Below are 16,862 nucleotides of genomic sequence, written 5' to 3' on the forward strand. Positions count from 1 at the left end.
TTCGAGGCCAGCCTGGTCTACAAGAGTTAGTTCTAGGACAGTTATGGCTGTTACACAGAGAAATCCTGTCTCGAAAAATAAAAAATAAAAAAAAAATAAAATAAAGAAATTTGACCTTGCCGGGTGGTGGTGGCACACGCCTTTAATCCCAGCACTCGGGAGGCAGAGGCAAGCAGATCTCTGTGAGTTCGAGGCCAGCCTGGTCTAGAAGAGCTAGTTCCAGGACAGGAACCAAAAAGCTACGGAGAAACCCTGTCTTGAAAATCAAAAATAAATAAATAAATAAATAAATAAATTTGACCTTTTTATTCATCTAAATATTTTCTGTTAAGGTTTGTAGAGGGTTATAATTTACTTTGTTTGCACAGCAAAATATTACAGGTATAAGTTTCTATATTCAAAGATAAATAATAAGCATAGAATTTAGCACTTTGTACTTTGTTTATCTTAGCATTTTGTGTTATTTACCAGTTTAATATTTATTATAATTATTCACATTAATCTGTAATTACCCCATAACCACAAAGCATGTCTTTTATGGTTCTTTAGCATCTTCAGAGATGAAGTTTTATTTATTTATTTATTTTTAAGTCTCTTTCCTGATAGCTTTTCCTCTTGTAGGCCTCATGTCTATATGTCATGCTATCCTCAGATTCTTCTATGAGTGGTTATTTCTGTTACTCTTTGCTTGACTCTTGTCAAGAAAACAATGTTAATAGGCATAAGAGTCTGTGGCTCTTGGAAGTAAACACTAAAGGTTAGCTGACTTCGAGTTCTTCAATAAACCTCCCCTCCAGCCTGATCTCTGCATCACCGAGGAAAGTATAGAATGCTTGTTAGAAAATTGTATGTTTATTGGTTATTCATCTTCTATATCCTTTATTTCATTTTGATTGGACTGTTACTCTTTTTACTATTAATAGCACATTCCATAATTAATTGGTAAGATACTACCAATTTGTCACATATAAATATTTAAATACTTTTGTTTTTGAATTTTGTTCCTTACAATTTGATATGCAGAATTTTAAAATTTTTCTGTAATATAATTTATTAGTCTCTTTTTGATATTTTCTCTTTCTTTGCTTTATAATTTTTCCCATGCTGCTATTAGAAATACTCATCATTTCCTGCTATCTACTTAAGAAAGGAAATAACAATAGCTAAAGACTGTTATTTTGGTAATAGGGTTCCATATAGCCCAGGCTGACTATGATTCATGCTCCTGTCTATGCGTCTTTAAGAGCTGAGATTTTAGCCATTTAGGACCATACCTGACCAAAGTTCTTTGGAAATTTGTTTCAAATAGGATTTTTAGTAGGAAATAAATTATTTTCCCTGTACAGTTGATTTTATTGAATAATCCCATTTTGTACTGATGTTTTGAATAAACTAAGTGCATAATGTCACTGTACCAAAACACCTGAAATTGGAGAATTTATAAACTAGAAAATTCTTTTTCTTACTGTTCTGGAAGCTGGGAAGTCTAAAATCAATCTTTGGTGCCTCATGAGGGCGATACCTGCTTCTATGAGGGGGTATTTTTGGCATATTATCTGAAGGGGAATAACGCAGTCTGGTTATATGGAAAAGGAATGAAAGTTGTGGAGAGTACTCCCCTATGGGTGCTAATCTCACTCATTAGATCTCATGACCTTATAACTTTGTAACCTTTAAAAGTCCACACTTTTATGGAAAGAGGGAGGGAGAGAGAGGGAGGGAGGGAGGGAGGGAGGGAGGGAGAGAGGGAGAGAGAGAGAGAGAGAGAGAGAGAGAGAGAGAGAGAGAGAGAGAGAGTGTTATGTGGGTTCTGGGATCTAACCTGGGCTGTCAAGCTTGCATGTCAGGTGTTTTATTCACTGTGCCTTTGCTTATCTAGATAAATATTTCCTCTTGTCTTATTATAGCTACATGAATGCCATCATTTCACATACCACTTTTGTTTGCCTTAGAAGGAAAGTACCTGTTTCAGTCTGTCTGTCTGTCTGTCTGTCCGTCCTCCCTCCCTCCCTCCCTCCCTCCCTCCCTCCCTCCCTCCCTCCCTCCCTCCCTCCCTCCCTCCCTTTTTTTCTTTTTCTTTTTTCTTTTTTGTTTCTCGAGTTTTGAGATAGGGTTTCTCTGTGTAACAGCTTTGACTGTCCTGGAACTTGCTTTGTAGACCAGGCTGACCTCCAACTCACAGAGATTCGCCTGCCTCTGCCTTCCGAGTGCTGGGATTAAAGGTGTGTGCCACCACCGCCTGGCTCAGTCTTTGTTTCTTAATAGTTACCCATTATTCTGATAATTTCAGAAACTGTTTAAGTTATTTATGTATTTTTTAAGTATGTGTGCTCAGTCTGCATGTATGTCTGCATACCAGAAGAGGGCACCAGATCTCTTTACAGATGGTTGTGAACCACCATGTGGTTACTGGGAATTGAATTCAGGACCTCTGGAAGAGCAGCCAGTGCTCCTAACCACTGAGCCATCTCTCTAGCCCTGAAACTATTCTTTAATTGTAAGATATTTTTTGTCCTTTCATAGTTTATTTTATTTAGATGGTATATAATGTTCTAGAGGCTAAAGAGAATATATATTTTTTACTTTAGTCATATATATATATATATATATGTATATATATATATATATATATATATGAGTGTTTTGTCTGCATGCATGTCTATGTAACATGTGTGTCCTGATGCTTGTGGAGGTCAGAACAGGCATCAAGTGTCTCAGCTCATCATGGACTAGAATGAGCTGCCATGTGGATGTTTGGGGTCAAATCCATTCCTCTGGAAAAGCAGCCAGTGCTCTTAATTACTCAGCCATCTCTCTGGCCTCATGGGTGTGCGCACCTGTGTGTATGTGTGTGTGTGGTTAAACTAATCTTTGTTGTTGTTGTTATTATCTTCATTTTATCTTTTTAAAACCTGCCTGACAAATTTATAAGCACACAAAAAGTTAGGGGAGTGATATAAATATTCCCATGACCTTTAACCACCCTTAGCAGGTGATGGTGCTAAGGTGCTTGCCATCACCTGCTGACTGATCCTTTGTTTATCTTCTGTTTTACTCAAGGATATACTAAGAAAATATCAGGCAATTTTATTATTGTAGTTATTTTAGTCTGTATTGCTAAAAACAAGGATCCCTTTATAATAATGCTATATACAATCTCAAAAATAATCCCATATAAGCACCAACTATTCATTTATCATTTTTGTTTTTTTTCCTAAGTGGTATATTTTCATAGAGATTGGGAGGGAGAAGGTGAACGGGCACAGGCTGTTCATTAATGGCTAGGGATGAAGCTTAATATTGTGCATGTGCCCTGATATCAAATGGGAATAATTTTTTTCCTTTATGTTTATACCTCCTATTGTACAGAAGATTATATGAGGAAAATTCATCACTACTAATAGAAAAATAAAATAAAATGCCAAAACTCTGATGAGGTTGTAAGGTTCTGGATGGCTATTAGATTTTTCAATAACTGAACTCACTCAGTCTTAGGTATATATTCATTTATTTATGTAGCATATACTTTAGTGACGGCTATGTGTCAAATATTCTCTTTGGTTGGGTTGCATTAGTGAGTAAGTATCTTTGATGTATTTACTTTTTTTTTTTTTTAAATTCAGTACTTTTTTATTGCAGTGACGAAAGTGCCTGAGAAAACAACTTAATGAAGTTGAGGTTTTTTTTAGTTTGGATCATTGTTTAGCACCATTCACTGGGACAAAACATCAAGGCAGTGTGAATATGTGGAGAGGGGAACATCCTGGTTGACAGGAGTTCTTGCGAAGGGGATACATGAAGAGGCCAGGAATGTATACCCAAGTGACCTGCTTCTTCCAGCTAGGCCATATTGCCTACATTTTACCATCTTCCAATAATGCTATCATAATATAAATCAACTAATGGAACCTTTATGATCAAATTGTCTCTAGAAATATTATCACAGACGTACTTAGAGGTGTGCTTTGAGAATCTTAGCTCTTAGTCTTACCAAGTTGACAAAATAATCGTCAAACTTCCTTTGACAATGTAGTGTACTATGAGAGAAAAAGGTAATAAGCAGTGAACTCAATGTAGAAATAAGTTAGGTTAAATATTAGAAGAAAGTATGCTGAAAAAGAAGAGTAAGTAGAGCAAGATAAAGGGAGGATTGGTGATGCTTGTGGGAAACCATGTTAGATGAGCTGATCAGAGCAGATCTCTCTAGAAGACAGTGTTTGACCAGAGAAATTAATGGAGGGCTAAGAATGGTGGCCAAACAGATATCAGAGAGAAGAATTGTGATGGTACAGAGCAAGTCTGTCAGCTGTGTTTTAGTCTAAGGAAGGGGATTGTTAGAGCTGGAATTGAGGAAACAAGGGGAGAAGGTAGAAGATGGGCTTTAGAAGTAAAGCCATGTGGTGTGGGTCAGTGATGAGGAAGGTTGGCTTTGTAGAATACCAAGAATATAAGATACTTAAAGGATATTTGACATTTGTTCTTGGTAAAATAGGAGAGACAGAAAGAGCTCTCTCTCTTTCTCTCTTTCTGTGTATGTGTGTGTATGAGTGGTACCTTGCATATCATCTTCAGAAACACTGCTCATCTACTTTGATTCCTGGCTGGCCAGTGAGTTTCAGGAATCTGCCTTTCTCTGTCTCCCTAGCACTGGGTTGTTAGTGTAAACCATCACGCTTGGCATTTTTACAGGTTTTTGTAGATTAGACTCAGGTCTTTATGCTTATAAGTCAGTCACTTAATAACTGAGTACCTCTTCATCCATTGTTATATTTTTTAATTTTTGAGACAGGGGTTCATGTAACCTTGGCTGACCTTGGACTCCTGCCTTCTGAGTCCTGATATTACAGTGTATTTTTATAAAAAAATATGTGGTTTGATTTGAGTGAAGGCTTATCCTCAGAAAGGTTTGGTTATTACTGGACAAATAAAAATAGATATCCAGTAGAGTAAAATTAATAAAGTTCTTTTGATACCCTGTCAGGGTCAGAGATATACTTGCATGCAAGTTGGTATAACTCTTACCTGGGAACTTCTAAAGCAGTGTATGGATTATTTAATAAATGGTCATGGTAGTTTTTTTTCTGGACTGGCTCAGTCTTCAAAACACAGAAGGACTTTGGTTGGCAAATGTCCCATATTATTCAGGTCCACTTACTTATAAAAGAAGATTATCTCCTTTTCTACAATTGTAAAGGATATTCTGTAGTTTTTATGCCTAATAGTTCTCCCAGTGTATATGGTTTTGACTCACACTTATATTTTTATGTTTCTATTTTTGTTTAAGAGACAATTGGAAATGAATGAATAGGTGCAGAAAACTACACAATTTAACGACATAAGAGGGTTAACCACATTTGGCACAGAAGGAGATTAGATTGTGTGCACTACAATTTCATACTTTTGGCACTGTTATTTTGGGAAGAAAATACACTTTGTTGAATGTTGTTATATCGTTTCTAGTATGTATCTGAAAATTTTAGCTCTAAGCATTCATGTGTGGTATGAATTTGGGAATCATCATTGCTCACTGAGCAAAAATAGTGTTGAATTAAAGTAAAATTTGAAAGCTGTTTGACCGAGCAGAGGTTGATGTTGAGGTTTTCCCTAGCCACTTTCCACCTTATTTTTTTGACATAGACTCTCTAGGTGAACCCAGAGCTTATCGATTTTGCTAGTCTGGCTGGCCATTGAAGTGCAGGGACCCCAATTATAGATGCATACTTCTGTTTCTGACTTTAGTGGATTAGGATCCAGACTCCATTTCTAATGCTTATGTGTCAACAGTTTATCTGCAGAGCTACTTTTCTGGCTCTCATTGGTGGGTTTTGAATGGTGAACCAATCTTGTATACTTCGTGTACAATTTGTGTGCATTGTTAGGTATTGTTTTCTAGTATTGAGAATTTTTTAAAAATCTAGATATATTGGTCTATAGTTTTCTTGTAATCTAGTTTTAGTATAATGCCATGATACCAGGTCTCTACCAAACTTTTAAGAGATAATATTAATTCTCTATGATCACTTTAATGGTGTTGTAGCTCTTATTTTTTCTTTATTGATGATTATGTAGGATTTCCTCAACCCTGTTTTCCATTCCTGGTGCTATTCTTTCTTTTGCCTGGCTGACTTCACTGGTGCTGCTTTCTGCTGTTGTCATTGTTGTTGTCTTCATCTTCTACTACTACTATTATTATTTTTACCTTCTTTCTTATTATTTCCTTGACCTCTGTCCATGTAGAAGTCAGAGGACAATATGCAGTAATTGGGCCTCCTGTTCCACTATTTGAGTTTTGGATGAAACTCTGGTCGTCAGGCTCTGCAGCAGCTGCCATTTCCTGCTGAATCATCTTGTTAGCCTCCACTCTGCTTTTCATTTGATTTCTTGAGTTCTCCACTTTTAACATTTCTTTACATGTATGTTCTTAGAAATTTATTTATTTATTTATTTATTTATTTATTTATTTATTTATTTATTTATTTATTATGTATGCTATGCTCTATTTGTGTGCAGGCCTGAAGAGGGCACCAGACCTCATTACAGATGGTTGTGAGCCACCATGTGGTTGCTGGGGATTGAACTCAGGACCTCTGGAAGAGCAGGCAATGCTCTTAATCACTGAACCGTCTCTCCAGCTCCTACATATATGTTTTTAAATCTCAATTTCATGGCAGATTTTTTCCCCGTGTTGTTTACTGTTTCTTATTCTTTGACCTACATTGTTTGTATTTTCATCCATTTGGTTCAGTTCCCCCGCCCCTCCCCTCATGTTGCTTATTTTCCAGTGCCTGAATTATAGTCATCTGCTTGCTTATATCTTCTTTGAGGTCACTGATCATTTTTACTAGTAAATTTCTGACCTTTCACTTTCACTTAGTCTTTTACTCATTTTTAGTATCTTTGAATCCAGTAGCTCAATTCTTTTAGAGGTTTTTTTTTTTTTTTTTTTTTTTTTTGTGTGTGTGTGTGTGTGTCTGTTGTGTGATTTGCATATGTGTAGGCTTCAGTATCTCTTCTGACTTTATTGTACTTGAGACCTTCTTCTTTATTACCACTTAGGGAAAAGAAAACAATTATAATAGCAATAGTGTCAAACTATGCAAGATACAGAAATACACTTAATGTCCATTAAAGCCACTTATACATCATTAGTGACCACAACCGAAGGGAATACTAATGTAGAATAGTATTCTATTCCCCCCCCGCCCCCGTTGCTGTGATTAAAAACATTTTGACAAAAAGAAGCATAGGGGAGGAAAGAGTTTATTTGGCATATATTTGTGGGTCATAGCCCATCATTGAGGGAAAGTCAGGGCTGGAACTCAAGTAAGAAATAGAAAGGGAATCTGTGGGAAAAAAAAATCTACTTGCCGGCTTACTTATACATAGGTTCATGGTTTTCTTATCAGCCCAGGATCATCTTAGTAGGTACAGTATAGCCCACAGTGGGCTGGACTCTCCTACATCAAGTAACAATGAAGACAGTCCTTCACAGACATGCCTTCAGACCAGTCTAATCTATTTAACTTCTCAGTCAAGGGTTCGCGGATGATTCTATGCAGTGATATTTCATTTGTATTTTAATAAATAAAGTTTTCCTGAAGAGAGTAAAATAGCCTCACTGTGATGCCTTACAGACCAGATAGTGATGACATACCCCTTTAATCCCAGTAGCTACACTAGTTTGCCGTACAAACCTGGTAGTAGTGGTACAAGACCTTTATCTTAGTACTAGAGAGGACTGTAAGATGGGAGGAGAGAGCTCTCACACACAGTCTAGTCCTGGATTTCCTGGAGGCAGGATGGCCATTTTGGACTGAGGAAGAGGTAAGAGCCAGTGACTGGCTGTTTTAGTTTTCTGGCCTTCAGGTTGAACCCCAATTTCTGTCTTTGGGTTTTTATTAATTGTGCTACAATTCTAGGCTGTGTCAAGTTTACAATTAAAGTCAACTAGTAAAAAAATGTTTTCTGATGTTAAAGATTATTTAAGATTGTGTAAGAAGGAAATGAATAAGATGAAGAAAGGAAGGGAAAGAAAAAAAATAGAAAATCAAAGTTAAATAAGGGTTGGAGAAGGATGTTTTAGAGTGAAAGAGAAAAGACCAAGAGTTTATAAAAGCTGAAAATGAAAAATTAAATAATGTTTAGAAAAAAATTAGATAAATGTAAGAAGAAGAATAAAAATGAAAAGAGGTTTACTGTTTATTTTTGAAAAACAACAGTAACAATTACTGAACGTGTAGTAGAGAGAAAAATAAACATGGTGGGCAGGGGAAAGAAAAGCAAAAGGATGGCCCAATAATGAAAAATATGTAAATAAGACATTTTTAAAGCTATAAGGAAGCAAAACTACTGTTTAAAATCTATTAAAAAGAAACAGGGGAAATACCAGTGGGTGGGGTGGGGGACAAGAAAGGGAAGATGTGGTGGAGGAGCAGCTTCCTGTGGGTTGGAGACTGTGTACTTGGGCCACTGAGGAGCATCTGTTGAGTTTGTGGGCTCTTGTGTTTCCCTTGTTTAGGCTGGCGTTGAACTTTCTGGAGCGTTTTCCTGTTTCCCATCTTCCTTCTAGGGAGCTGTGCTCATCTTGGCTTCTTTTCTGTGAGCACCTGCCTGTTTTTCCTGAACTTTTGAGGTGTCCTGTGGCTACCTTTGTGAATTTTGACACCCTTCCTTCTCTTTCTCTGTTTGGAATAGAGTGTTTTTTCTTGTTTTGATTCTTCTCTTTCATTTGGTCACATGGGGGTAGCTTCTGGTCTGACATCTGGCACAAGGTTGGGAGATCACTTCTTATACTGTATGCAGTTTCTTGTGGAGACAAACTGTTCACATGAAGATGATTAGTTCACATTCACAGAAGTCATTCTTATACTAATAGGAGGCTGTTGTGAAGTTATGCTTATAGTGTGTGCTACAGTTCATTTTACACACTTACGATAATTCAATCTTTGTGTTTATACATTTCTCTTGAAATGGTATTGTATGGTCTGTTAATGTTTGTGTGTCTGTGTTTTGATAAATTTTAACATTTTATAGGTTTATTTGTATTTTATAATAGTAAATGATAAAAGCAGACTGTCATCCACTTATATGTTATACATTCATGACAGGCCTTTTAAACTATTACTGCTTAAAATTGTGATAAAAACAGCTTAAAATTCTGATCTATTGGGAGAAAGTTTATTTTCACAGAGTTAGAGACTTTAGTATACAACTGCTATGAAAAACATGGGGCCACTGAAATAGAGCAATGTAAAAGAACCTACTTTTAAAATGATTAATTTCTAATTAGCTTACAAAGTAATATGTTTCCTTGTAGCATTTTCATACACCTTTTGTAGTGCTTATATCAGGGTGTGATCTTGATTTGTTTTTTTCTAGATTCTTAAATGAGAATGTTAGCTTTATGAAGATAGAGACAATGCTTTTATTAATGATTATATTTTCTGGTGCATAGTAGGGACTCATGGAGTATGTGTTAAATGCATGAATGAAAGTGAATAGTAGGTGTAGTCGTCCTGAGAGTCAAGTCTGTAACATGGGAAAGAATTTGCTTTGATTAAGGTGTTCTAATCAGAGAGTGTGCACCTAGTAAGGCTGGGTTCTGCTTGAATTATAGCAAAAATGATTTTAGTCTCAAGTCTCAAGAATATAATTTTTATGTATGCTCTCACATATCCTGTTTCTTCTGTTGGAAGTATTTTCCTGGAAGTAGATAGAGGGGTTTGTTTTAGAGGGACTGACCATAACCTGCTGACACAGAGTGAAGATATAAGGATGACATCTAGTTTTCTTTGATTAAGTTGGTAGAAAGTGGCTTAGTTACTAAAATGAGAAATATGGATGAGAAACAGTGATGGAAAGTTCACTGGAAATTCTGTTTGATGGACTGGAAAGATGACTCAGTGGTTAAGAGCATTGGCTGCTCTTCCAGAGGTCCTGAGTTCAATTCCTAGCAGTCACATGGCAGCCCACAACTGTCTGTAGCTCCAGCTCTAGAGGACCTGACACCCTCACACAAACACACATGCAGGCAAAACACCAATGCACATGATAAAAAAAGGAAAAAGAAAAATTCTCTTTGGCCACATTTGACTTAAAGACACTGATAAAACTTCTTTGGAAATGACAAGAATGGTTTTGGATTCCAAGTTAGGAAATGAGAGAAAATATTTGCGTTGGGATAGAAATCTGGGAGACTGTGAGCATAGAGACACATGGGAGCTTTTCATTCAGCCTAGTGAGATGGTGGCTACAGTGAGTTGGCAAGGGAAAAGAACTTCCAACATTTAGAGATCAGGTAGAAAAATATAACAAACAGTAGCTTGGAGAACGATTGACCACATATTTGATACTTGGGTTGTGTGATACTTTGGCAAGTAAGGATTCAAAGTGCAACTTAAAAGAGGAAAAGACAAGACAAACCCATACTGGAGTTTCATAAACACAGAACATAATAATTGAAGGGTCTTTACAAAGAGAAGTATATTAAAGCAATACATGACAGACAGCTGAGGAGTATAATCCTTTTTTTGTGGGTATTCATTGGAATTTTGATTTTTTTTTGAAAAAGTTTAAAAGTAAATTTTAAATGTGCAATTTGAACTTGGATCCTCCCCCCTTTTGTGTGTCTAGCTTGGTGGTTTTAGTGCCACCTACTGTCAAAGTGGAATATTGCAGTCACATTTATATGAGCAGCGAAAAGTGATGTATTTGGAAGAACATTTCTGGGTTTTTTGTTTGTTTGTTTGTTTATGGACTATCCGTGGATTGCAGGGTTATGTGTTCATTAAGTCAGCCTGTTATCCTGCCCTCGTCATATTGCCATGTATTGACAGTGTACGTCATTTAAGTTTTTTTTTTTTTGTCTTTCAGGTTTTACTTCTCTAAGAGTTCCTTTTCTACCAATGTACTTAAAGTTACTCTTACACTCTGTGCCATTTCCTCTGTCATTTGCGGTTGTACTTTCTTTATAACTTTTAGATTGGGAATGATCGCTCTTGTTCCTTCCCTCTTCCTCTTGCCTTCTTTCTCCCTCCCTCCTCTTCCCAAATCTTTTCCCCCTTTCTCTCCCCTTTTCCTGCTCTCTTTTCCTTCTCTAGTATTTAAACTTTGGGACAGTGACTACCTGTCTAGACTTCTTTAGGCGTGTACCCAAAGATTAGGTCCAACGTCTGTTATGTAGGCTATAATATCCTCAGTCAGAATTAGTTGTGTGAACAAATGTATGAATGTCTAGAAATTTTGAGTTTCCGTGAAACTGTAGATCTATCAAGATAATGGAGTTTCATTGTATTTAATTATTGAGACTGAACTTGGTATATCAATACCATGTATGAAGAGTTTTTTGATTGTTATTAAATATTAGTATCTCTGGAAAAGAAAGACATATCTTAGGGTGTTGAATTTTTATTAATTTGTCAGTTTCAGTGATCTCCCAAATATTTCAAAGTATAGTACTTGGCCTTTAGGAGATAATTTTTCAAAGCATTTGGATTTGATAAAGTAATTGAATAACTATATATTTTATGAGACATGGTTTTTGCTATGTTTTTCTTTCTTGCTGTGTTGAACTCTGCTTAAAGGCTTTTGCTGTCTCCGACCTGGGTATCTGAGATTACAGGCATGTACAGTTTGTGTGTGTGTGTGTGTGTGTGTGCGTGAAATTTTCAGATTTTTTTTTCTAGTCATTTGCTTACTTTCTCTGTTTATTGAAACAAATGAATAAAACCTCCAGTATTTCTTAACAAAATAGTTAAGCAGAGGTAAATTTTTGGTTGAGATAAGGCTAGTTTGTGTTTTTCAGGTAACACTATCCTTTTGGTCTGAAAGTTAAGAGTTGGGAGAATGCATTTCCACCGTGTGGCCTAGTCCAAGAAGACAGCCCCCTAATTTGTAGACAGTCTGGGCCAGGATTCTTTTTATATGAACCATCGTATAAAGTTTTCTTAGTTCATTTTTTAAACTAGTTTGTTTTTAATCAAGTTTTACTTTTTTTTGGTATCCTTTAGCTTTGTCAGGTGGATGTGGGAAGAGACGTTTGCAGAAGTGAAATGGAGGTCAGAGCTTCATTACAGAAGGTTAGTGGGTCATCTGATTCTGTGGCCACAGAGAACAGTGAAGAATTTGTTTTGGTTCCTCAGCATGCAGATGATACTTCTACAAAGGATGATGGAAAGCCACGGCTGAAGGTATTGTTTTTTCTTTTTCTAATATGGTACCATTTTTCATTAAATTTGTTTTTTCCTTTTAACTATTTGGAGCACACGTGAGGATGAAAACTGAAGGGTTTCTTAAAGTACTGACCTGAATAATAAAAATCAGTGTTTGATTGATTCTTTTAGATGATCTTGATAATAATAAAAATATTTAATGCTTTATTATCCAGGGGCTAATTATTTGGTTTGATTTTTAACTTTTTTTAAAAATTCTTTTTTGGTTATTTACATTCTAATCAGAAATTCTAGGAGGAAAAAATACAAGGAAAATTAGATAAAAAGTAATATGTGACTTAAACTTACTGGTTAAATCTTACATAATTTTATTTGATTGTGTTTCTCTTCTGAGTTTTAATTGAAAGATTTTCTGTTAGGTGTTTTGTGCCTTGAATCATGTGGTGAGAATCTGGCGGATGGTTTAGTAGTCGACTAATTAGTTTAGAAGTGCATATATTATATTTTCGGCAGTTGAATTTTCATTTGGATATTTTTCTTTTCTCTCTCTTTTATATTTTGGGTTGCCTTTTGTAAGTCAAAGAATAGAAAGCAAACGAACCTGGGTATATGTGCATAGGTTGGTAACTATTCTTTGTAAGCAGGATTGGAACTAACCAAGTGCTACTTTATTGATGACTGTTCTTAATATTAAGTATGGTATCAGAATGTATCAGTGAGTCAGAAATATAACTTTAAGAAAATTAGCATCGCTCTTGTAGCTAATGAAGAATTTATAAAGAAATTAAAAAATGTTTATAGGATGATGCTAAGAAATATAATTGTGTAAGTGTTATTTACAATATACCATATTTAAACATTCATTTTCCTCTTAAAACACATAAAATTAAGTTCTGATGTGTGTGTGTGTGTGTGTATGTGGCATGTGTGTGATACCGTATATTGTGTGGAGGTTCAAGGACAGTTTTCGTGAGTTGGCTCTCTCCTTTGACTACAAGGAATCTGGATTGTAGGTAGAAATTGCTTTTTCCACTGAGCCATCTCACTGGTCTTGTATCAATAGGATCTTGTATCAAATGTAATTTGAAAATACCTGCAGTGTTTTATGAAGAATTCTTTTGCATGGGTTGAAATTGGACTCTCTGAGCATGGCGGACAATGAAGGCTGATGAGAAGCCAAGGACAACGGCACTAGGTTTCGATCCTAATACATGAACTGGCTTTGTGGGAGCTTAGCCTGTTTAGACGCTCACCTTCCTGGACGTAGATAGAAGACCTTCGTCTTCCCGCAGGGCAGAGAATTTGGACTGCTCTTCAGTATCGAAAGGGAGGGGGAATGGTGTGGGGGGTGGAGAAGAGGAGTGGGGATAGGGGGAGGGGAGTGGGGGGAGGGGGCAATATTTGGGAGGAGGGGAGGGAAATGGGAAACGGGGAGCAGGTGGAAATATTAATTAAAAAAAAGAAAATTAGCATCGCTCTTGTAGCTAATGAAGAATTTATAAAGAAATTAAAAAATGTTTATAGGATGATGCTAAGAAATATAATTGTTTAAATGTTATTTACAATATACCATATTTAAACATTCATTTTCCTCTTAAAACACATAAAATTAAGTTCTGATGTGTGTGTGTGTGTGTGTGTGTATGTGGCATGTGTGTGATACCGTATATTGTGTGGAGGTTCAAGGACAGTTTTCGTGAGTTGGCTCTCTCCTTTGACTACAAGGAATCTGGATTGTAGGTAGAAATTGCTTTTTCCACTGAGCCATCTCACTGGTCTTGTATCAATAGGATCTTGTATCAAATGTAATTTGAAAGTACCTGCAGTGTTTTATGAAGAATTCTTTTGTGGAACTAATAAGCCCCTTTTTATTCAGTTGATTTTATCATTCAGGATTTCAGTGTGTTATGGATATGTGAAATTAGGTATCACTGGGTAAATTCTCAGTATTAATTGACTATATATTTGAATTTTTAGATCTTAGTTTCTCAAAATGAATATTTTTAATGGATTAAGCTTCATAATTAAGAGGATTGAAAAAGAATTGTCTTGTTCTACCTATAGATAGCTTCCAATGGTGATGAACAGTTGGAAAAAGCCATGGCAGAGATTTTGAGAGATTCTGAGAAAGGACAAAGCAGCCTACTTGTTGATTGTCAGGGTTCCAGTGAGATTTCAGACTACTCCTTTGGAGATGTTCCAGCCGGTCAAACAAATAAGCCATCTCTTCAGTTAGTTTTGGATCCATCCAATACAGGTAATGAACCAGATACTTAAAGATGATATGAGGAAATGGGATAAAGAAACAAATAAACAAATAAAAAAGACAAAAACTAGAAAAATGTTAGTTTAACATTGCCTTTATATTGACAAAAAGATTTGTGTGTGTATGTGTATGTGCCTGTGTCAACATAAGCACATGCCACAAATGTCAGAGAATGTTGGCAAGGAAAACCTTTTGTGTATGTGTGTGTGTGTGTGTGTGTGTGTGTTTGAAACAGCATTTCTCTGTGTAGCCCCAGCTGTCCTGGAACTTGCTCTGTAGACCAGGCTGGCGTTGAACTCACAGAGATCTGCCTGCCAAGTGTTGGGATTAAAGACCTGAACCACCACTGCTGGACTAATCATTGAGATTCTTCAATATAGACACTTACACATTTAAACTCTTTCTTCTTCACATTAATTCTCCTATATTCCTGGAATTTACTTAACAAAGTGTTAGTCATTTGCATACTGTCTCCTGCTTGAGCAGAGTCTTTCCTGGGTGCTTTCAGTTCCTTCTCAGGTCGTTTTTTTTTCAGTTGGAGAAATTTACTGCAACAGTTTTTCTTTTATAGAAAAAAATCTCCTGCTTGATAACCTTCCAGAGAATGTTTCATTTTTAGATCCCATTTTACTCAGATTTAGAATATTTTAGTTATCCTTTTATTTTTCTACTCACTTTGTTAAAAAAATTAAAATCCTTATTCATATTTTTAATAATTTAAGTCTTGCTTACTAATTTTATTGTCTATATTTTTAGATCCATTTATCTATATTGTTTTGTGCTTATAATATATAGTTATGAATATTTTGTTACACAGATAAAATTTTCTCTTCATTTTTAGAAATCCAGTTGCAGAAATATCAGTAAGCTTCCCTATGTATAATGTTTTTACTACAGGACCTTGTTTATTGTTTCACATGTCTAATTTGACAGAGATGCATAACAACATATGTGCATATAATACTAATACTAAAATAATTAAATATTGATATTTATAGTTCAAATAAACAATGGCTTAAATGATTTATAGTTTTTAAAAATGAATTGTTATCTTTTTAACATGCAGATAGATATTATCTAACAATAATGAGTTCTTTAAAAACGTGTGGGGCTGGAGAGATGGCTCAGAGGTTAAGAGCATTGCCTGCTCTTCCAAAGGTCCTGAGTTCAATTCCCAGCAACCACATGGTGGCTCACAACCATCTGTAATAAGGTCTGGTGCCCTCTTCTGGCCTGCAGGCATACACACAGACAGAATATTGTATACATAATTAATAAATAAATATTTAAAAAAAAACGTGTGTAGAATTACAAATGTACTCACTCTGCTCCCTGCACCCGTCATTATATAGAGAGGAAAACTGGGTGAAGCGATCATGAAAATCAATTGAAAGAAAAGCAGCTTCATTAGAAAACTTAATAGTTTACACAGGCTAGTGAGCCAGTGGTAAAGGAAACAAAGAAATGTCTTGTTTTTGGAATGTGTACTAGTGACTTGATTGTTTTCATTTTTTTTTTCCCAGAAATTTCCAAACCCAGACCGTCTTCTCCCAGTGAACTTCCTGAAGAAGACAGTGTCCTATTTAACAAATTGACCTACTTAGGATTTATGAAAGTTTCTTCCCCACGTAGCGAAGTAGAGGCTTTACGGGCAATGGCAACCATGAGAGCTTCCAGTCAGTACCCCTTTGCTGTTACACTGTATGTGCCCAATGTTCCAGAAGGTTCTGTGAGGTAAACTTTCTTTTTCTTAGTGTATAATTAAGTATTCTGAGTGTTGGTGAGTATGTTATAAATCAAATGTGGGACTGAAATGTGAGTTCACATACACTCTCTAGACTTACAGTGCAAATCAAAAATTACATTTAGGCTTAGAACTTGTTCTTGCTTGCAGAGGGTATTTTCAAATTATTAATCTAGTAAATTAAGTACTAAGTATCTACATAGCATTGTAAATTTACAATTTTTAAAAAAGATTTGTTTACTTTTATTTTATGTGCATTGGTGTCTTGTCTGCATGTTTGTCTGTGTGCGAGGGTGTCAAATCCGCTGGAACTGGAGTTACAGACAGTTGTTAGCTACCATGTCGATGCTGGGAAATGAACTCAGGTTCTCTGGAAGAGCAGCCAGTGTTCTTGACCACTGAATCATCGCCCCAGCCCCCAAATTTACAAAGTTTTGATAAAAATGCCTTTAGTGTCTTAGGAAAACATTGTGTTAATATATTCTTTGTGTGAAATATGTGTGGGGACATGTAGGTGTCTGTGGAGGCAGAGGACAGCTACTGGTGGTATTCTGTAGGTGCTATTTACCTTCTAAAATTTTAAATTAAAATTTTTTGAGTCAGAGTGTCTTGCTGGCCTGGAATTTGCCAAGTTTGCTAGACTGGCTTGCTAGCTAGTCTGTGGGAGCTTCTGGAGCTACCT

The 16,862-nt window shown here is 36.0% G+C and overlaps 1 protein-coding gene across 4 annotated transcripts in view; it reads left to right on the forward strand.

Moving 5' to 3' along the window:
* The window catches only part of Rabgap1l (RAB GTPase activating protein 1 like), a 659,411-nt gene that overhangs the window by 31,360 nt on the left and 611,189 nt on the right, over positions 1–16,862 (forward strand). For 3 of the 4 annotated variants that reach the window (XM_057769682.1, XM_057769683.1, XM_057769685.1), the window contains exons 2-4: positions 12,009–12,188; positions 14,235–14,427; positions 15,960–16,170. In XM_057769682.1, coding sequence (XP_057625665.1) covers positions 12,051–12,188; positions 14,235–14,427; positions 15,960–16,170 — 542 coding nt within the window. In that variant the 5' untranslated portion in view covers positions 12,009–12,050. The remainder of the gene's footprint in view (positions 1–12,008; positions 12,189–14,234; positions 14,428–15,959; positions 16,171–16,862) is intronic. The other variant, XM_057769684.1, reaches the window with a different exon arrangement.

The sequence above is a fragment of the Chionomys nivalis genome, chromosome 5 (assembly GCF_950005125.1).
Source record: "Chionomys nivalis chromosome 5, mChiNiv1.1, whole genome shotgun sequence".
Taxonomy (NCBI): Eukaryota; Metazoa; Chordata; class Mammalia; order Rodentia; family Cricetidae; genus Chionomys; species Chionomys nivalis.